Genomic DNA, 22,184 nt, shown 5'->3' on the forward strand with positions numbered 1-22,184 from the left:
CTGGAGTTGCTGCTGTGTGATCATCCGGCGTGTGGCTTTCGCAGGCGGCCGACCAGACCTGCGCGCGGCGTACTCGGAGGAAGTGGTCGACATGAAGGACCTGGCCAACACGGCCGAGTGCATGGCCCGCTGCGAGGACGGTATGCACCACTCGGCATCGCAGATGAACAGCCGCTTCCCCCCTGCCGGACAGTCGATCTACGCGCAGAGGCCTGGTAAGGTCAGCACCAGGCTTCGCCCGTACACACCCTCGGTCGCCTCTGCATACGCGCGAGCGAGGCGGAAAAATTTGCGATCAGGATGTTGGCTGTATAGCTTCCGAAGCGATGAGCAGGAGAAGGTATATGCACGGTATATGTGGATACACAGACGGCGGCTCCGGCGACAATGTATACCCACTGACGTTCAACCATCCGGGCTTCTTCGAGTTCAGTTATTATCTGCCACAAATACCGGATGTTTCCGCGAAAACTGGCCATAAATTTCCTAAAATAGACCACTCAAGATAACGATGCCGTGTTTAAGAAACCTGATTATGGAAATGGCTATGGTCAGGAAACAGGTTCTTTGTCTTAATTTTCTCACTAATTAAGTAAATACAGTAATTCATTGATTTAATTAACGCATTTACGTGAGAATGTAAAGTTCGTAAGTATCGTTGATCTCATATCAGCATTCAAATCGCACAAAACAGGTCTTTCTCCTAGCCCCTCCGGCATGAGAAGTTTTCTCACTTTTTCGCTTGGAAACTGGAACTGAGTGCTTGAGGAGCGCAGGAAACACGTATATCAGAAACGTCAGCTGTTGACGTCTTATGGCGTCTCCCGCACTGAGCCACGAAAGCCAAAGCATCTTCGTTACTTGGACGTGGTGATAATGGCTCGTGGCGTGCGCTTCCCTCACCACGTCATGGATGCGCCCAAGGGATGCCTAGCACAGTAGCTGTTTAACCGCGCTTGTCAGAGCTTTGCTTGGTGACGCATGATATCGAGGCGGTTTTTTGCTTGTTTGGTTGTCTGTTTGTCTGCTTTTCTGTTTGTTTGCTGGTTTGTTTGTTTGTTTGTTTGTTTGTTTGTTTGTTTGTTTGTTTGTTTGTTTGTTTGTTTGTTTGTTTGTTTGCTTGCTTGTTTCACGTGTGTTTGTTTCGCGTGTGTTCTCACGTGTGTTTTCACGTGTGCCTGCCATATCTGACGAAGTGATGATCGCGCCCGCTGCGACCGTTTAGGTTAACATCTAGCTTGCTCATGATAGCTGTTGGCCAATGTACTGGAATTCGACATCAAAGTAAAGCTAAGGGCACGCCACGGGTATGCCCTTGGCATGTAATCACCGCGTCAAATTAAGGAAATGCAGTGGGTGCACGTTAAAGAACCCCAGCTGGTCAAAAATGATACGGCGGCCCCCGCTACGCCGTGCCTCATAATCAGGTATAGTGGTTTTGGCGCATAAAATCCCAGAATTAAAAAAAAAAACTAAGGAAGGGGCTTTGGCTTACATGGTACAGAACAGGAGACGTTATAAGACTGCAACAGATTACATTTCTTCTGCATATGATTTTCTGCGCTCCTCAAGCCTCCGTTTTAGTTTTCCAGCAAAAAGTGAGCAACTTTCTCGAGCTGCACGCAGGGCTAGGAGAAGGACACTTTCTGTGATTTGAAAACTGATACGAGATCACCTCCTCAGTAGCTATAAACACTACATGGTCCGTAGTCGTATAACTGCGATAATCAAGTAAATTAATTATTGTATTTAATTATTAAGTGAGAAATTTATTAAGACAAAGAATTACAACACATAACCTATTTCTAGACGTCCCCCGTTCCAGATAACCCGGTTTCTAAAGAATACGTGTTTCCCACTCTAGTGCTCCAAGTTTAAGCATTTTTGGCAGTCTTCGCGAAAACGCCCGCTATATTCGCGAATGGTTGCGTAGTGAGCACAGCTGTACAGCAAGTGGCATTCTGTGTCGTGTTGTCGCTCTTATTCGCGAAGCCGGCTGCTCGCACTGCTGAGACTCTTCCATCTTCCCTTTCCCCCAGCGCAGAGAAGCTGGCTAGAAGAATGTACCTCAGGTGGGCCTCCCTGCTTTTAATATCATTTAACTCTATCGACTTCTCTCTCTCCGTCTGTCTGTCTGTCTGGACAGTCCACTGCCTCGTTTATTATTTCGTGAGTATTAGAGTTTACAGTGAAAAGGGGGCCGCTTATCCACATGAAGGTCCCCAAATTTTTTTTTTTTTTGTCTGATGAAGGTAGCTGATGATGCGAGAGTTATTGTAACTCACTTAGTAATTATATTTCTGGTTATGCTGGACAAAAGACTCCGCAAGTGCACTTGTACGAGCGTAGCAACGTTTTTCTATTCGGGACAGCCACGTACACACACCTCACTTTACTCTCAAATTTACTCACACTACACTTCGTGCATTCACAATAAACAGGGTTAAAAGTTGGATGTCGATCATAATTACTTTGGTTATTGGCTCTCCTATATATGGGTTTCGACAAAAGACTAATGCTTTAGTTCTTTGCAAGCTGCTTGTAGTACTGAAACGATAGATCGAAAAAGTACTCATGTTTCAAATCTTTTTTAACGGCTTCACTCTTTAACTGTTCAGAATGCATACATAACTGGGAGTTCGATTAGCAACGATCGAATAGAGGACACTGCGCGCATACTGCTCCACTGAAGCGGAATTGATAACCTAACAAAGACAGTCTGAATATAGTCCTGAATCGTGTTCCTTGAAAGGGTTCTCAGGGAAACTGAGCACGTGCGCCGTCTCCAAAACAGAAGAAAATGATGTAGCAAAGGCCCAAACGGGTGCAACGCTAGTGTAGTGGTTGAATCGTACGCTCTTTCCATCTGCGAAAGTTTAGGCGTTGGCAGGAAGAACGTGCCCCAGGGCGGCCGGCTGCTCAAAAAGGAAAACAAGGCATTGTTGCCCCTCGAACGCCTCTCATAGGTTAACTTTCCCGCACTCGTTGCAACAAAGCCACTTCTTTCTTGTTTTCATCAAGGCTGATTTTATCAACGCGTCGCAGTGACAATTCGCTTTCATTAATTTCAATTTCTTTTCAAAATACGCGGACTGCCTTTGAAAAGCGTTTTCAGCAGTGGCAGGTACACGCATTTTCTCTTCGCGCTTGCACTTTCGTCCCCGTGGACAGTAACAGCACAGGCAGAGGTCGCAAAAAATTAGGTTTTAGCTAACATGTACTATAGCCTGCCTTTTTCATTTGCCGGCTTCATCCAAAGTGTTTTCTTTTTTTTTTTCTCTCGAGAAGTAGAAGATATTGATTCACCCGCGACTAGGTCATTCCCTAAAGCTAGCCCAACGAGCATGCTCTCCCGAAATACCGTCGTCAAGTTAGGGCGTCAGTCGATCACACTGCACGAAGAGGCGGGCCACGTGCCCTGTCTCTGACGGGACGGCGGGAGGGATCGAGCCGCTAATGTCCGCGCGATGCTTCACGCACACGTACCCGAAGCCGATAGCAATTTATCAAGCGGCCCGCTGGAAGCAAAGTGAAGGATAAAAGTTGGCGAGTTCACCGCCGTATAATCCGCAGGTTGTGCCGCACACGACGGCCGTGCGTGTTGTGGCGTGTGACGGCCTCTTTCGCCGCTGCCGCTGCGCCTCATCGCCTCCAGACGTGCGCCGCGCACCATGCGTGGCATCCTAGATCGCATGCACGCGTCGCTGTTGCTCACCCACCTGTGAGTCTGTTTCCTTCGGCGCAGTTAAAGGCAGCGTACGGCCTCCGCGAACACAGACCAGCGTTGCTTCATTGTGGTCACAGCGCCCACTCGCCGTACAGCCAATTTCGGCCCCATTTCTGTAGCTTTTGGATAATAAAGCACGTTCAGGAAAGTAATTTTCGTAGAAAGTTTCTTAACTTCGAATTCGCTAAAATGTCGCCGACTGTTATGCCACGTCGCTAAAAATTGTCACCGGTCGCAAAAATAGAAAAATGCGTCGCTAAACGAACCAACTCTCGGCCTTTAATGCTCTGCCTGAATAATATCCGCCTAGATTATCATTAAGTATACTCCCCCGCCCCCGCCCCTCAATTACTTCTGCTTTTCTGCTATACAGTGGTTTAATTTGAACTGTTATTTGTACATTGTACAGTCGTGAGCGATATGAGAGGGAACACCGACTTTATTTTCAATTATTACCGTTCGTGATGTGTGGATTCAAATCAGACGTCTGAGTATGCAACATATGCAGCTTTCCCGTTGAACATTGTCTCATTCAACACATTTATGCGGCACATGTGTGTTCAGTCATTGTAGCCTCTTGAAATAAATTTTTTGTGTTCCCTTTCATGTTAATCGCGGGCGTACAAATCTGCCACCATGTCGCAGTTGTCATTGGGTAAAGCGATGGCTCAGCAGTTGATAAGAATTAAATTAACTTCAATCGAAATATTTTTTGTCTTGTACTTAGACTCTTAAGAAACAAACATTTAAGCTACAGATGCTTACCACGTGTGGGCACTACAGTCACATAATTTCCGACAAAAAATTACCAGAGGTAACTCTGGCGCTATGATTTCTATATATATTTCCCAACAACCGAATCCCTCTGCATCCACCCCTCGTCCTACTAAAAAACTCCAAGTATGGCAGTTCAGCCAGCATATCAATAATTGACAGAACATCAATTTGCTTAGACTTCGTCCATCTACCTACACACGGCTTTGTTACTTTGCAAATTGATTATTTTTAACAAACTCTTGCTGTATAAATACAACTATTCGCAATGATTGCGCATGTGCTTAATTATTGCATATTTTTGCCTCGCAGTGTTTAGAGGGCTATGAGTACCCGGAAATTTAGAAAGATAAAGCGTAAGAAATAATTCCACAAGAACGTTTGATGCCACAAGAGCGTTCGAAGATCAGTCAAATCCATGTATACTAACCATCATTCCCATGGCAGTGGAGCAGTCGCAGCGCCGGAGTTTCCTCTAGTAATGTTTGTAGGAAACTACACGTGGCAGCGGCCAGCCACTCAGCGCTGTTGCGTGCGTTCTCGAGTTTGAACCCCGTGAAGCGAGAAACCAGGTTCGCGACAAAACGCCAAGTCTTTTCCTAATTCGTACGCGCAGTAGTGGAAACCGAGGACGACCGGCACCCGTACGCGATGCCCTATGACGTGCTGCACAGCGGTGGGGGCGGAGGAGCAGCAGAAGGAGCCGCGGCGGAAGACGGGAGCGGCGCGGACGGCGCGGGATGCCAGAACCACCTGGACGGCAGGAACACGCTCAAGAGGCGCTCCGACCTCAAGGATCACCGCTCCAACAACATTTACATCAGTCGTCAGGTGTGTCTTATGCTGCCGTGCCAGGGACGATAAAGCTCACGCATGGTTGAAATCGAAAGTTATGCTGCATTATAGGAGGCGCTCTTTCCTCTGTTTTCCTTTTTTTTAAGCGTTGACCAAAATGGAGAGCACGCATAAAGCAAGAGTATGACCGGGGGGGGGGGGGCGGCAATCGCAGAGGGATTCGGTTGATGTGGAATAATGAAACTGAAAAGTTAACGAAGAATACAAGACAAAATTAAGGAAAATGGAAACGTGCAGATATACATAGTATGGAAAGCGTGCAGCAATCGTCACATACCATCGTGTGGTCTACGCGCGCCCAAAAGCGCAACACGACGTTGAAAGCCGTAGACGTGGCTATAGTGTCACTCGAGTTTAGTCAATGTACAATAACTATGACGGCTAGCTGACATCGAAATTGCCGAATTTCCTTTTAAAGAAAACATCAGGAATTAGTTAAAATTGCGGTAATTAATTTTTAATCACCGCCCTCGGTGCGCGTTTTATGTTCCGCGCGTTAGGGTATAGCAAGCACGTGTGCGAGACTGTCACACACTGCAAAGTAATGGTTACGAGCTCGTGCCTAGAAAGGGGTTTTGAAACTGGGCCGTATAGTATGTATCTGCTGAGTCCGCAATGCGCCGCAGCGGCTCCACGTGATTGTAGCATTGTGCTGCTGAGCCCGCGGTCGCGGTTTCTGTTCCTAGCCTGTATAGTCACATGAGGTAGGAATGCAAGAATTCTTGTGCACCTATATTTAGGTGCTAGCTCGAGAACCTCGCGTAATCAAGTTAGTCTGAACTCCGGCTTCCTAAACAGGCGTCGGGCACAGCACATTTACTGTTCTTTATATACGGTTGGTTTCTGTGCTTCGTTTCATTGTCTCTTCATAACATATCCGACTTGGCCAGATTCGACGAAGAAACATTTCGAAAAGAAGTCTTTTATTGCTCTTTTTTTGTGCAAGAATGCGCGAGTGTTTTTGTCGGCTCTCTCTTCGGGATGCTGATCGCGTTACCGGCGGCGCTGCATCTGAATCTCCGCCTATGCATGGTTGCAGAGGCATCATGGCTAGACGTGCTGCTTATATAAGGCTTAACGTAGGACGAGTTAAGGGCGACAAGAAGGTAGACAAGGTGAAGCGCTAACTCACACCTGGTTTGTATTTTGTAACGGCATGTACATTATGTACGCATCCCAAACAACAAGATATAACAGAGAATTAAAGCGGACACAAAATAATAAAATAAAAAGGAATAAACGCAGACTGAAACTGACAGCTCACTTCCCCGACAACATATGTATGCTTGTCTTTTGCGTTTTCTTTCTATTTTCTTTATTTAGACAGACCAATTGAAAGTGTTCTTACACATCTATCAGTTACATGTATTTTAAGCGCTTCATTGATCTCTCTTTGCGTCTGGTCAGTCGATCGCGTGATAACTTTAGTATCGGAAAATAGAGGTTCGCATGTGCATGCCGCCTAATGCGCAGCTAGATTTCCAGGGTGTGCAATCTGTTTGTAGGACTAATTATGTTTCCGGAGCCTTTTGTTAATAGACCTTCCCGTTTGATCTATGTAACTGCCTTTACAGGATAGCGGGATGCTGTAAACGACTTTGTTGCTACATTCGACAAACTTGTTTTCGTGCCGGACATCACAACGGTTGTTTTTCACCACTGTATTGTTTACTTTCTTGCAAAGACGTTTAACTCTCAACGGCACTGAAAAAACAACGCCCACTTCGTGTCTTGAAAACAATTTTCTTCAGTCTGTGGAAAACGTTATTCACGTATAGTCAAACTACCGGACGGCATTTATTCTTCCTAGCCTTTGTACAATCTTCTGTTTTGTTTCTTGCGGTGATTGGTTGAATAGCCTTTTCAGCAACCGAACTGATCGCTTTGTCAGAGAAACCACTCTTTAACCTGGCTATTTACCCAAAGAGGCTCTTCTGTCCATTATGCCTGCACGACTTTTTAATGGATTGCTGCATGCAGGAAGTTGCGACTGCTCTTTTAACGAGTTTGGACTTCCCTGAATAAAATCTAACCAGTTATTTTTCTCCCCTCGGCTTTTCAAATGCAAGCATCAAACCTTGAAAGTGGCATTGAAACAGATCCATAATTCCAGGTTGACATGCGAACGGTACGAAACACAGCTCCGCCGTGACAGCGGGAACACGCGCGTAAAAACAGGACGTCTACTGCGGCAAATCAGGTCTACTACGGCAAACCGCGCCACTTTGCTGAAAGTGGTCACAAGACGCGCTTGTTAACTGTTTTGCCTCTGCGGCTCTCCCGCTGTTCTCGTCGTTACAAGTGGCCGCAAGCATGCCGTATGGCGCTGGCAATGCAGGCGCGTGGACCCAGTGCAGAGCGTCCTATGCCCACGAAGCTCGTCCACTCAAGCGTAGCCGTTCTGTGCCGTTTGTACTTGTGCTTTCACCAATGTGCCCTGTGAAGGAGGAGGAGGAGGAGGAGACAAAGGGGAGGAAAGACAGGGAGGTTAGCCAGTGTAAGTACCGGCTGGCTACCCTGTGCTAGGGAAAGGGGTAAAGGGAATAAAAGGAGAAAGAAGAAGAAGAGGAAAAAAAGTGGAAACCAGAAAAATTACACAGTAACGCGATACTACGCGCTACAACATTCAAAGGCGGTCGCACAATTCGCATGTCCTTAAAAACTTCAGCAAAGCCCTTAAGGCCTTGAGTGCCGAAGCCCGTCTGGACCAGTGTCCTAGACCTGTTTCCTCTATAAAGGGGCGATTGTCCAGTTTTTCAAGCGCGGTCACGAGCACTTTTCTTGGCACCTTGTAACGGGGACAGTCACAAAGAAGGTGCTCAATCGTCTCCTCACAGCCGCAGGTGTCACAAGTAGGGCTGTCGGCCATTCCAATACGGAATGAATAGGAGCTCGCGAATGCCACGCCGAGCCACAGGCGGCACAGAAGTGTTGCTTCCGCTCGTGGCAACCCTGGTGGTAGGCGGAGTTGCAGACGTGGATCCAATCTGTGGAGACGTGCGTTCGTGAATTCACTGGTGTTCCACAGATTCTGCGTAAGCTCGCGGGCGAGGGAGCGAAGACTTGTGGCTGCATCTGTTCTTGACAGCGGTATGGGTATAATCTGGGCACCATCATGGGCCGACCGGGCAGCGTCATCCGCACTGTCATTTCCCGAAATTCCGCAGTGACCCGGTATCCACTGGTAGATGATGTTGTGTCCCTTGTTGATTGCGTGATGGTGGAGTATATAGTCGGATATCTGCGACTAGTTGCACATTTGGTCCGTGGTTGAAAGGGGACATCAGACACTGGAGAGCTGCCTTTGAGCCACATAAGATGGACCACGAATCTGATGATTTGTGAACAATAAACTCCAGAGCAGCACGGATAGCTGCGAGTTCTGCAGCCGTCGATGATGTAATGTGAAATGTCTTGAACTTGAGGGTGACAGACTCTGCGGGAATCACCACTGCTCCAGCTGAACTTTTAGAGGAGACAGAACCGTCTGTGTAAACGTGGATGCGTCCTCTGTGCTTGTCATGTAGCACTGAAAGCACGGTTTGTTTGAGGGCGAAAGTTGACATCTCCGTTTTCTTTTTGATACCGGGAATAACAAGAAGAGCCTGGAGTGGACTACAGCGGTAGAGATGGTCGTGCTGCAGGCGTGACATTTGACGGTAAAGTTCCATGGTTGGCGGCAATAATCTTGCTAAACGCTGTGCCTGTGAACATGATTTATTTTCCCGCACACGATAACGCAACGTAAGCGGCCAGTAGAGGTCGCCATGTTGCGAAACGAAACCGAGAAAATAATGCCATGTCACAACGCCATATTCGAAATATTTACTATTATTGAAACATGGAAAAGCAGGAACAAGAGCTCTTCACTGGCTCCTTAACGCCGTTACGAAGAGTGCCCTTCGATACTCATCCCAACCCTTCTTTCGCACACCGTACAGCAAATGCCATACCAAGTGCCGCACTAGACATGCGAGGGAGGCTAGCAGTCTGCATACTTCTTTGTTGAGACGGTTGAGACAAGTTGAGAAGTTGAGGAAAGTTCGGAAAAAGCTAAACATGCAATGAATTCGTTTATTTCGAGACGCTAAAGCGCAAGGAAAGTCGCTGAAGTGAAAGAAAGCCCCCATCAGTGAAAAATATGTTCGCCGCTTCAGTTCTGCAGTTTCTAAAGTCTTCCGCCGAGTTTAATATTTCTTTTTTCATCTCCCGGGCTGCTGGAACAACGGTGGCTGTAAATAGCTTAGAAATTGCATTAAGAGAATATGAACCGTTCTGCATCATCAAATTAAGCAGACCAAAAGGCGACATCGCCTCATCGAACAGCTTGCAGCTATACTGCTGAACGTGAAGTTCCGAATGAAAAAAAAATTAATTCTGATGTTTCATATGCCAAAAACCACGATCTGATTATGAGGCTCACCTTATTAGGAGGGGGGGGGGGGGGAGGTGACTGGATTAATTTCGGTGACCTGGAGTTTTAACCTGCACTTAAATCAAAGTGCACGGGCATTTTTGCATGTATCGAACGAAATGCGGCCGCCGCGACCAGGAATCGAACCTGCAACCTCGTGCTGAGCAGCGCAACACCATAGCTAACTAATCGCGGCGTGTATACATTTTGCTTCCCCAGCAGGGTTCTTCTTTATTTTGTTCCGTTGAAATCAACATTAAAAAATGTGTTTTCACAGAGCTGGCACGTGCACAAACAAATAACTTTTTTTTTCTTTCGATTTTTTTCAACGTTTTGTTTTGGGACCAAAGGAAAATACGCGCATTTTTCTCACGTCGAGCGTTCTGTTACTCGCCCAAATACGGGTACGTTTCAGAAGCGGCAGAATGTGGACAAACTTCACTCGTAAAACCGGAGGCACTTACACGTTTGTCGTTCAATGTCACGAAAGCAGTGAGGCTGCGAGATTAATCGCGAGAGCCAGTTCTTCTATAACGGATTATAAGGAAAAAGGACTATAAGGCAACGCAGTAAAGACCAAGAGCTGGCGCCTACATGTCATTCGTTTTACATGTGATGCGTTTGTTTCTTCGTTGGCTTTATTTGTTTTTTGTTGTTGTTCTTTTCTAAATGGAAGGTTTCCGTTTATATTTCAATGTTCTAAACGTGCAATAATAATTTTCGAAAATTCAGGATGTAACACTTTTACTGCTTCACGCATGACTAAAACAATACACTGATACTAAAAAATCACTCGTAGGTTAAACACTCTCAGTGGCGAGTTGACGAGCATGTGTATTTATTTTTTATAGGCGCTTGATTTTGTTCGTATGAGAACCAGAAGGCTCAGAAACTCCCTCCTTTACTTTGGAAACCCTGAACTGCAATAACTGTGCAGGCGCTCATGGTCCGGGAGGTGCGCAGGTGTATAAAGCATGTAGCCCGAAACGATGTCCAACATCGAAGCCTCGCAAAGTTTGTCGCATCGCACACCTACACTGGCTTTCTCTCTTCGCCGCGGTATTTGTAACCTCCCATTATGAACAGCCCTGTTTGCAAAAGATACTGGCTAGGGGGCAGGTCGATGGCATAAGGACGGCCGACAGCGTATCAACCCACAAATCGCTCGAGTTGCTCCGTGACAAGGTCACGGGACCAGTGGTGCGACTGTGCCGAAGAAAAAGAAAATAAGGATTGCACGCCGCAGGCTGTCTTACTGCAATCGGAGCGTGCGAGCCAATGGATCGATCCCTCTGGCTTTCTCCAGCCCGGCAGCAGCGCAGGCGCTGAACCGTTAATGGGCGAGCCGCGATAGACCCGCGCCTCTCGCCGATCCTCGCCTGCAGAAGCTTCGCGCTAATATATCTCGAAAGGTGAAGGGTGAAGGCTATACACCGAGCGATCACCGCGGGGATGACGAAAACTTCCGCTCGGTTAGCGCCGCGGCACTGTTCCAAGCACGGTCAGGAGATTTCCCTTGTAATTCGTCACGTATGGGGCAGGCGGCCGTAACGACCTTCCGGTCACCCCGGTTCGCGGAGGGCTGACGACGGGAGCTGACCGCAAGTAAACTGCTTGTGGCTGATACAGGGCGCTGGCGAGGGATGGAAAGCGGGCGCGCGACATTTAGTGCGCTTCAGCCAGCCGCACTCCCTTTACAGCCTCGGCTTACGCACTGAGTCAAGCATCTTTGCTCGTAGGCACAACGGCAACGCTTGCGCCATGTCACTCGCTGAGCTGCTGCTCTTCGCGAACGGGGAATAAAAACGAAGGTTAGGAACGAGACTGCGGAAGTGTAGTTTCAAGGTTGTAGCTGTAGTCGGCAGAAAGTGTCAGCTGCAAGGATGCACTAGTCCAAATCATTCAGATAGCCCACAAAAGACTACGTACGACATCATTTAATGTAAGTGAAGCATTAAAGAAAGAAAGCATACGGGCAATGAGGGCCGCATTCGTGGAGGATTTCTCCATGGGATTTCATTGAGGGCCAGTGCACCGAATAATGCGCGTTAGAGCGTTCTTGCATTTTGCCCCCATCTACTTATAAACGCGGCTGCAGCCGTACATAGGATCGTACCTATGATCGCATGCTGAGCAGCTTGGAAATTTATTACAACAAATAGTTGTAAAACACGCAACCTTAGCTTCAAAAGAGATTTAGAAGGACGTTCGTAAAGCGCACACATATCACATAAAAGGTGAGTCGACTTACATGTAAGAAACAGAATATACAATGCGGACTATTTCTAGTGAACTTTCTTACACTGGCCAACTCGGTAATCTCAACGCATCTTCATTCCTTTAATTTCTACCGGAATGTGTCTGAGTGTGTGAGCATGCATGCACATCATTGATGGGGCACTTTCCCCAGTTTTCCTAGCGTATCGTACCTATCGTACCTATATAACAAGTCTTCAAGGCAGTTGATCTTTTTTTATTTCATATGTCTTACTTTGACCCTTTTGAACTAACGATGTTCTTCTGTGCCTGGTTTTGATTGCTCGTTCTCTTTTCCCTTTTACCTCCTTCTTTTTCCTCACTTCCTTGTTGTTGTTCTTTTTTCCACCGTGACCTGCCACGGTGCCTGACGGTATACAACGTGCGGCCACGGTCACCTTTGTCGCTGCTGCCCCTTGGAATCGTCGGCACAGAGCCTGTCCAGGACGAAGCCACGAGACCGGCCTTACGAGTCCCTCATGGTGAACATGAACCCGTACCCAGCTGACGGCACGACAACGTCGACGCTCTCTAGGAAGGACCAGGAGGACATTCAAGTGTGACCCTGGAACGGACGCCGAACTTCCGCTGCCGCTCCTGCTGCCTCATCCCGCAGTTCGCTCAGAACTCAGTGCTCACAGAAACCGGCGTCAAGTGAACTCGACGCGCGAACTGAGTGAAGTGCAGCGTTCAGGTTCCACCCCCGTCGCAGAAATCATCATCCAGCTTCGTTTTGCTCCGTCCTTTGTGGTGGACGACAAAAGGAACACACTCACCTCCCTTAGCTGCACCAAGGAATCATCCGATCACGTCGTTTGCTCCCCGTTTTCCCCAGGACAAACGCAATATTAGTCGCATTTTTCTTTTAGCAGAACATTGCTGGTAATTGCAGCAGTTCTCGATTTCGTGAAACCTGGGACTTCTACAGGTGTCAGTGTTACAAAAGTGCGCCTAGTTATGAAATAACGCGAAGCAGGCCATTCAACACAGACAGGGAACGAAGTCGAATCTACTAACTTATTGCCGATCTCTCGACTAATCACAAACTCCTATAAAGCTAAGTATTTCTTAGATACAAATGTTAGCGGTATTCATGCTCCATTCGAGTAAAAACAAGGAGACCCGTGGCAACAAAAGAAATGAACAAAATGCGAGAGAGAAATCTGTGCTATAAAGGAACAAACCAAGCCGGCAGGAGTCGCAAGTTTCAACGCTGAAAACGCTCCGCGTGGCTTGTGCGGTTTTATTTGTGTCATATCCGCCGCCCCGGTAGCAAGCGCGCGGATTAACCCTTGGCACCAAGTATGCATACTCACACGTATGAATGCCCGCGGGACTTGAAGTGAGAACAGCCAGAATCATAACTCAGTAAACAGAGATGTGAAGGCCAAATGCTCCCCATCTGGCGTATTTTCGTCTCTCCCGCGTTATGAGCACTCCATTATAAAACGCAGTTCGCTGCCTCGCACTTTACTTAAAACATTAGGAGAAGCTGTTGCCATTCTTTTTTTTTTCTTTTATTCGCTCTACAGTGACCTCAGTTCTCCGGCTCTTGCAACGCTGTCGTAAAGTAGCATCCAACCGCATGTTCGCGCGTTGCGGCAGTTCAAGCACAGGACCTCGATTCGAAGTCGCATGTCGTCTTTATTATAGAGAATTTGGCAGACCTGTCCACTCGTTGAGGCCTTTTGCCATTACGGATGTTGCACCATGGAAGTGTGGAGTCTCCTTTCACAGTTTATTTTTCTTTCTCTTCTTTTGTGTGTGTGCGTTCTTGTTTTGTTTTCTTGATCTGCCTTATTTCACGCGCTTGCTTTCGGCCAGCAGTGTTTTGCCGTCTTCCATAAAAAAAAAAAAATGTAGGCACACAACTTGGAGTCATACCAGATCATTTTCTTCGATTACCCCAGGGACCAGGGCAGGCTTAATGAAAGTTTCATTGATTTTCTGTTATTTTTTATTGAAGCTTTATTTTTCTAGCGTGAGCGAGTAAATAAGGAACCTGATTGCATTTTTACTGGGTATGTGGCATTCAAGAGATTAGTGCAGTGTTGAAGCTAATGCGAATGATTCTTAATTTTTATTTCGTACATGTTATTCAAGTATTTGCTGTTTCTTCTTGTCATATATTGTGTGACAATACACGGCGACAGGCTCGTCATTTACTGCACTCATATATTATCAACAGAAACAGGCAACACAAGTACTTACGTCAAGAAAATAATATATTCGAGTGGAACTAAACACACAACAGAAAAGAGGAAGAAAAAGAACTGAGCCCTAAGCCAAGGGCCTTTAAGGGTAAATAAATAAATGATGATGATGATGATGATGATGATGATGATGATGATAATTGACCTGCCTACATTATTCTACACTGAACCTGTTCGGCGACTGCGTTAAGGTGCCCTGATACCCAGAGAAACATTGCAGAAAGTATTTTAAACAAATTAAGAGACGCTCTGCGCCCTGAAAGGTGACCACCGGGTGCACCTGCACTATGATATAGATACTGCCCTGGACCATAAGGAAAGCCCAACATTTACCCTACTCCTACTATAGGGCTCATCGGTCCAGCTTTTGCGCTGGATACCTGCCAACATTCTTCTTTAGAGAGGTTTGTGTGAAGCGTATGTGTGTAAGGGAGAGAGAGTAACTCGGCTTGAGCACGAACAAACGAATGACAGTCTGTAATTGGCGAAACCTTTCAGGATAATCATTATTCGCAAACTCTTTTCTCTGCGAGCAGCCGTGATGTCGTAACCCCACTGCCAAGCATCCTTCTTTATCCCCTCGTATTGACGCGCGCGTAGTTGAATTGCACTCCAGGAATGTAACTGATCGAAAAGGTACTATAGCTGTACTTTATGGCTGCTTTCTTTTACTTATTTTTTCACGACTCGCTTCTCACAGCCCGAGAGTAAGAGTGTGCCAGCTGTTAGTTGATCGGAGTGAGCCAGCGGATGAGGGAATCTGCGGATGAGCAGACTCACCATGCTTTTTTTTCTGTGTGGTTTTTCTTTTTCCTTGTGAAAGTGTTTCTGCCGTCGCGATCTGTGATCTCGAACAGTGTTCACCGGCGCCCCGCTCTACCTGCCGAGCGTGCCGCGGACGTCGTTCTCAGGATTCACTGTTTTGTCACTGACGCCCGCCGTGTGTCGTATACCCGCCGCCGGCGCCTGGACACTAACAAGGTGAACGCGCCCGAAGATTTTGGAACCAGAGACCATTCGATTACAGTGTGCAGCCACGTGCTTTGAACTGTTTTGAGTTTCGCTACATAGTTAACTCTAGAGAAACTATTTCCTACCACTGTTAATACATTCCCGGAAGATTGAAAATGGTTTTATACGCGGTTGAAATACATAATAAAGATATATTCGACAAAGCGTTAATGCTTGTTTGAACCTATGATGCGTTTCGTTGTAGTCTCTATGTACTTATAGACACTGCAACGAAAGTGGTGAGACATACAACTTCAATACTTTGAGAGCCATAACAGCGTTAATCATCTTTATTGAGGAGCCGCAGAGATTCTAATGTTATTGTCTTTTGATTGTACCTTATGCCTGCTAAGAAACATTGGTCTGGCTTCTGAGAATCGCAGGTGAGCAAACTCATGAGAACTCTCTGTAGTTCGGCCCCGTATATAGATGTGATGCACTATTGCACGTGCAATATCGGGAAAATGAGCGCCAGACCGCGATTCATTCAGCCGCGAGTCGCATGCGGACCCGCGATGAGCCGCATGGGGCTCGCGAGCCTTACTATGCCTCTTTCATTTTACATTTTGCCAGACTTATGCCTGCTCCAGTCCGACGAGGTGGACATGGGTATATATTTTACTTTCCTTTTAAATTTCTACACTGAATGGCGGTCTCTGATGTACATGGAAAGAGGTACGTATGCTCAAGCCTATAATTCGAACCTGCCACCAATATATGCCTTCACAGTGTTCGCGATGGTGCAAGACAATGCATTGCATCGACATTCACCACGTGGCAGTTGGGTGTCACAAAGTCTTTGTCACGCACAGGTCCATTCAGCGGCAGCCAAATTTCACGCATTCTATGCAAAGTTCTGGAGGCATGTGGCCCTCGTGCGTGTGCGCCTCCTTACTGCTCGGGCTGCTGTATGGATGCACACCTGTGGCTGTGCTCTCAGAATGCATTATCGCTGTTTTTCCAGACTAAGGAACACTAAAAATACTCAGCGCTCGAGTCAGCCTGAGAGTTCTGCAAGCGCCAACCAAACCATTTAATGAGGGTGCGCAGTCTAAACGCTGCCTATTATATTTCGCTTATAAAGAATGTACCTGTTGCAAGTCGCCAATCAACGCGTCTATTACTCCTCTCTCTTCCGTAACAAACGTCTCTAACTAACAAGCTCTAGAGACGTCCTTATACATTGCCGCAGACGAGGAACATAAGGTCGCGTCACTCATGCTGATCCTCCGAGCTTGCTGCACCTTGTTTCGTATGCTGTCAGCGCAGCGGCCGCCGGCGTTGTCCTCGGGTCGGGCCGTCGTGGCCGGCCGCGTTCTTGTCGAGCGAAAGCTCGCGGTCGCCTCTGCTCCCTCGCCCACTTTCGCAGAGTCCGGAGGCCGCAGCGGGCCTCTTTGTGCGCGTACGTACACACACCGCGCACCGTGCACACACGCACGTCGCGGTGTCCATTCGCGGAGCTCTCGTTAATTGTACGCACGGCCGGCGCGCGCTATGCATCGCGGAGCAGCAGGCTTCTGCGCGTCCGCGGAGCTGGGGGGACTTGGCCTCAGCAGAGGCGGCGGCGACACCTTTAGCTCGCGCTGACCTCTCGGCGCGAGCGAGGCGACCCCAATGCGCCCTTGCCCCATTGTTCATCACCAGTCAGACGTCCAGGTTGCCGCTCCCAAGACGTATATCGAGCAGCGAGGTTATATATAAAGCGGACCGCGCTCGGTAGCCTCTTGCACATTCATGAACGGCTACTGATCCGGAGTGTCGCCGCCGCGCTCGAGTCTCCGTGTCAGTGCACCACCATCCTAGTTCGTGCCGGGCGCCTCTCCGTGCATCGACGAGTCATGTGAATATCGCCTCGTCTCTGGATGCCGCTGGCCGACGACCAGGAGACTCGATGGCTTTCTTCTGGCTACCGGTGAGCTTCTGGGCTGCGCCTTCACGCAAGAGCATCTTTGTTGGCGACTTCATATGCCCGCTTTACGTCATCTGATGTCGTCAGAATACACTCTGCTCTCCGAGGCATGCAATGTGGCTGCACGTTTATGTGTCATCCAAAAGCAATTGGAAGGCACAGATCGGCCAGTACACCTGTTCGTGTTTTTGTTTTTTCATTGCTTTCGCACAAGGTCAGGGCTATTTGCTCCTCTCCACTTTTATTTTTCTTGCTGCAACACCTTTCCTCCTCCCTCTACATGTAGTCTTACGAATATTTATTACCGCGACAGCTCCTGTGTAGTCAGACATATCGCTTTAAACGAACTATAACCATTAGCTAGGTGCGAGCATTGTGTAAAAGGAGGGTTTCAATTGTAGTTAGGGCTCAATAATTGGTTACGGCATGTTATATCTTGTTATGCGCTCTTTTGAGCAGTTACAAGGGTGCTTGTGACGTGAAAACGCAATATCATAGAGCTGGTATTGCCAACATGAACGAAATCGTGACAGAAAACGAGAAGGAGCGCGAGATTTCCGGTGCGTAATTTAGCCTACTAACGCAAGTTCAGCAGTTCTGTAGTGTTTGACATAATTCATAGATGACAACGGCGTAGCCACTTTGACCTGCAAACTCTCCTTGTGTTCTACGTACGCCCTGTTATATTGAGCATAGTTTGCCTGATTGCCAGTGTAGTTAACTTGTGCACTTTAGCGTTACAGCTTTGCCGTTTGCTGACCAAAAGCAAAATCAGAATCAAACATCTTTTTATTTTCAAGTCTGACCGTTAAGGCAAAAGGAAAGAAAGATGCTTGTTTCTGCCGCGTATTTTTGTCGTTTTCACTACGAGTATACTTACTTACTTTTCTGCTTCAATGAAAAAAAAGGATGTTTTGTTAAAAAACGAACTGGAACGCCAATGCATTTTTCCGCAATGTTTTAGAACTAATATCTCGAAACTGATGTCATCCTGAGAATTCGTGCCTAGTGTATCCACCTTGCGAACTCCACGACTAGAAATTGTAAATTGCAATATGGACCATAAAGTAATTAGTTAAAACTTAATTAGTGAATTTGTGTTAATTAGTCAAGTATGCAATTTAATTTTTTGTGCAAGTAATGTCCGCCTATTCGAGTAGACGAGCTCATGAACTAGAATGGTGCTACCTGCCGGAGGCAACCTTTAAAAATTTTTGAAAGTTCGCTGAAACACCCTCTATATTAGAGCGCTTGTTAAAATTCCGAGAATCTCAATTCTCATCAGTAGTCTTCAAATGACCTAGATTCGAAGACTTCTTACCACCATCCATACATTTGCGTATGCGACACTTCTCCCACGTCGACTTTTGAATGCCCACCTCATCTTTTACGTACATGCATGCGTATAGAGTACAGAATGAAGTCAGGGCTGTAGTAATGAGATATTTCTGAGGTTATCACGTGAGTGTGACGGTGCACTCACAGGCAGGCAAGCCGCAAGTAGAAACGAGGAATAAACTGTGCACAGTTTATTGAGCGAACTTGTGCCCTCTATGCCAAGACACAGCTCAGCGGCGTCAATAAAAAGTGCGGTCGGAGCTAAGCGCAGCTTATACGACCCGCTCCGCGTACATTTCACGCGCTGAGGCACCGCATAGAATGGCGTCGACTTGGGAATTTTTCCATAAGCGCGTCTCTATAGCGACGCGCAGTCAGCCTGGCTGCAAAACGACAAAGAATCCCAGCGGACGCACATTCGTTTGAGTTCTGCTCAGTCGGCTCTGTAACGGAGCCGAGTTCAATCTTCCGCTGCCGGGTGAGCCTCGTGCGCAAATTTTTAGGATCACAGAGTTTCCTACGAAAATTACTAGAGAGAACTCTAGCGCTGCGATCGTTCAGCCACCACGGGAATGGTGGGGGCGTATTCTCAGATGATCGCTTTCAGTGCGCGCTTATGGGCTGGTTGAGACTAACCGGATGAGATGATTGCCTGGTTGAACACTAAGTCACGCGAAGGCGATATTATCGCCGAATGTGGACGTCCCAGAATACGCCCCATGCATGGCTCGCCTACATGGATTTGCCTGATATTCGTGGTCGTTTCTTCAGACGTTCTTGTTCCTCTCTTTATTACGCTTTATCTGCCTTCATTGGCCCGCATTTCAATGCAATCTATAATTTTTCTCAATTTTTAATGCAGAAGACCATAAGACTTTGTGAATACGCATAATCAGCGCTAATTGCAGCGATTCGGCTTGTCCGTGGGTTATTGGTGTCGATATCGAGCTTCTGTGCTATAGAGCTCCTTTGTTCGAATGCTGCCGTTGGACAATTCTAATAATCTTTATTATTGACAACGCATTATACTTCGTTAATTGACAATGATCAGTTTGCAAACTCACGAATTCGTTAGAAGCCAGAAACACGAAGTTCAGGCAAACCCACGTGTACTAACCATCATTCCCATGCTGGCTGAACCGCCCTGCTTGCAGTTACTGTAGACATTACTGTGCCACAGTTCCCCTTAGTAATTGTATGAAACTCTACGGTCAGAATACACCAGTCCAAGCGAAGCGGACCGTAACCGCTCAGCTATATAGCTTGGCGCTTGCGTTTGACTGGATTTTAAACAGTTTTATCTGAGCGTTGCTTATGGTCCGCTCCGCCCACATTTCACGCGCTCAGGTGCCGCAAGGAACTGCGAGCTGCTTTACTGCGCTCATTCCACACTTATGATAATCATTTATCCCAGAAAAACGGGCGACGCGCATATCCACTTGGCTGCGAAACGGCAAAGAAACCCAGTGGTCGCTTTAGCACGAAAGGACCAGTAGGTTCGGCACCGGAATGAGGGCTTCGCTGCCGCGCCCACTTAATATCTCCAAAATTAAAAAGAATAAATAAATGCGAGTGCGCAAATACACAATGCACACCCGAATTACACCAGGTAGCATGACATCAGCACACACACAGAACGGCGCACAAGATAACCCGAGTTGGCTTGATATGACAGACGGAATCATTTGATGTGGGAGAAAATGTGCGCGTCCACAAGAGATAATAAGCGCTTGCAAGTACAACTTGCGGGTTGCCTACACGCTCTAATCTTACCTATATATCGAATAAACAATACGACCTCTCCCCCTTCTCTCTCTCTCTCTCTCTCTCTCTGATATGCATATTGTGCAGCAAGCTGTACCCGAGTTACTGGATATTTTGTTGCACCGCTATTTTTTTCTTTCTGTATTCATTTTTTATATTCCTTTATAGCCCCATTAGAAAAATAAAAAAACAGCCGATCGCCGACCCAAGTGGTGTTGTCAAAGCAGTTGGCGTCCCAACTTCCACACGGAAGCCTCATTCACTCTGGGGACCACACCATGCGGAAGCCGTAGCGTCAGTAATTTAATAAACAACGATTACAGAGATAACTGCCTGCCCGTCCGTGCACGGAGACATAAAAAAAAACAACTGGCGAAAAAAATTATTGGCTCTTCCGTAATCGAGAGTTGGTGTAAGCACGAAATGGCAACCGGCAAAGCAGATTGGTTGGAGATGATACTGGTCACAATCTTAAAACGGGTGTAGTCCGTTCTCAACGGCACACCACACCACACCACACCCCACCCCACCGCACCGCAACACGCCATACTGTGCACTGGTCCATATGGACGCTGCCCAGCTAGAAGAAAAAAATCGGCTGAAGGTGGCACGACAGGTAGCGAAAGATGCCAGGGATGTCCACTGCCCAGCTAGAAGAAAAGCGTTTGACTGAGGCAACACGCAGCGTGGCGCCATCTCTCGAGGCGACGCAAAACCCGCACCGCGAAACTCACGGACCGCTGGCGTTCAACAGAGCACAGACAACCCTGTCTCCGCGCCAAAAGATGACAATGAAGTGTATGGTACCCTGTATCTGCCTCTTGAACGTCGCCCTATTGGAAATTACAAATAAAATTTCAGCGTACTAGGAGTTACAGCTTGAGTGATATTGTGGACATGCATCAGGAAGGACTCGGAAGCAACATTTCTCGCTACTTCTTTGGGCAGTAACTAGAGTATGTAATGTGGCCCTGTACAAAGGGTTGAGGGCCAGAAACCACACTTTCTTCAGTTTTGACTGGTCGCCCGGATGATCTTGTTTTGTTCTCGCAACTTGCCCAGATAACGGCTCTGGATTTTGGCTCAAGGTCACTTGAAGGTTGCCGACAGCGGGAGCTAAAAACATTTCATGCTTAGAACGGAACAATTACTATCGGTTAATCGCCCAGACAGTGAAAGCTAATGTGCAGTTGCGAGCCAAAGTTTTTCTTTACAGCCTGGGCATGCTGGTTGAAGCAAATTTATTAAGTTCTACAGCGTATGTGCGCATCTTCTAACAGTGCAATGTGTTGAAGCAATTCCACTTGGCACAGCTGTGCTAAAAGAAACTTTAATTTCTTTTTTAATGCCGCGGTCTCAGAATTTTTGCTCACGAGTGTGCCGTGCTCAGCGATTGAAACGCGGTACTCGGACAACATGGTGGCCGGCACTTTCTTGCGCCACCGGTGTGGGCGCTGCTGACACGGAGATGGTGCATTTTTGTGTCGAGTGAAAGCGAGCATCGACACTGCGTTCGGCCTCCTCGCTGATCACTCAGCGACCACCGGTGGCGCAAAAAGCACCGGCCGCCATGCTGTCTGAGTATCGCCTTTCAATCGCTGAGCACCGTGCATGCGTGTGCGCTCAGTATTGTCCCCGAATGGTTGCTTTGCTGATATATCAGTCCTTCCTTATACTTCAAGACAATCGCCGTGGCATCTAACTTCAAGGTGTGACGCATAGCTTTGCCACGTCACTTTTCCTAAAACATGGCTTGAAGCGCTTGAAGCACTCTTCTCCTGTACGTCCTGTGTCCCGTTCGCAACCTTTCATCAGTTACATTACTATACAGAGATCACTTTCGTTTCGTCACTAAAGACTGCGTTGTTCATTTGGGGGGTTTTCTTCTACGTGGAAATAAACACAATCGCCTACTCTTGCCCT

General features: G+C 47.3%; 1 protein-coding gene across 1 annotated transcript in view; it reads left to right on the forward strand.

The window, feature by feature from the left end:
- LOC142557670 (cell adhesion molecule DSCAM-like) overlaps positions 1 to 14,187 on the forward strand; it is a 416,825-nt gene extending 402,638 nt beyond the window's left edge. Inside the window, exons 17-19 of the mRNA XM_075669684.1 lie at positions 45 to 215; positions 5,118 to 5,332; positions 12,461 to 14,187. Of these exons, the coding sequence (XP_075525799.1) occupies positions 45 to 215; positions 5,118 to 5,332; positions 12,461 to 12,589 (515 nt within the window). The 3' untranslated portion in view covers positions 12,590 to 14,187. The remainder of the gene's footprint in view (positions 1 to 44; positions 216 to 5,117; positions 5,333 to 12,460) is intronic.
- The last annotated feature ends 7,997 nt before the right edge of the window (positions 14,188 to 22,184 follow it).

The sequence above is a fragment of the Dermacentor variabilis genome, chromosome 1, assembly GCF_050947875.1.
Source record: "Dermacentor variabilis isolate Ectoservices chromosome 1, ASM5094787v1, whole genome shotgun sequence".
NCBI classification, from domain to species: Eukaryota; Metazoa; Arthropoda; class Arachnida; order Ixodida; family Ixodidae; genus Dermacentor; species Dermacentor variabilis.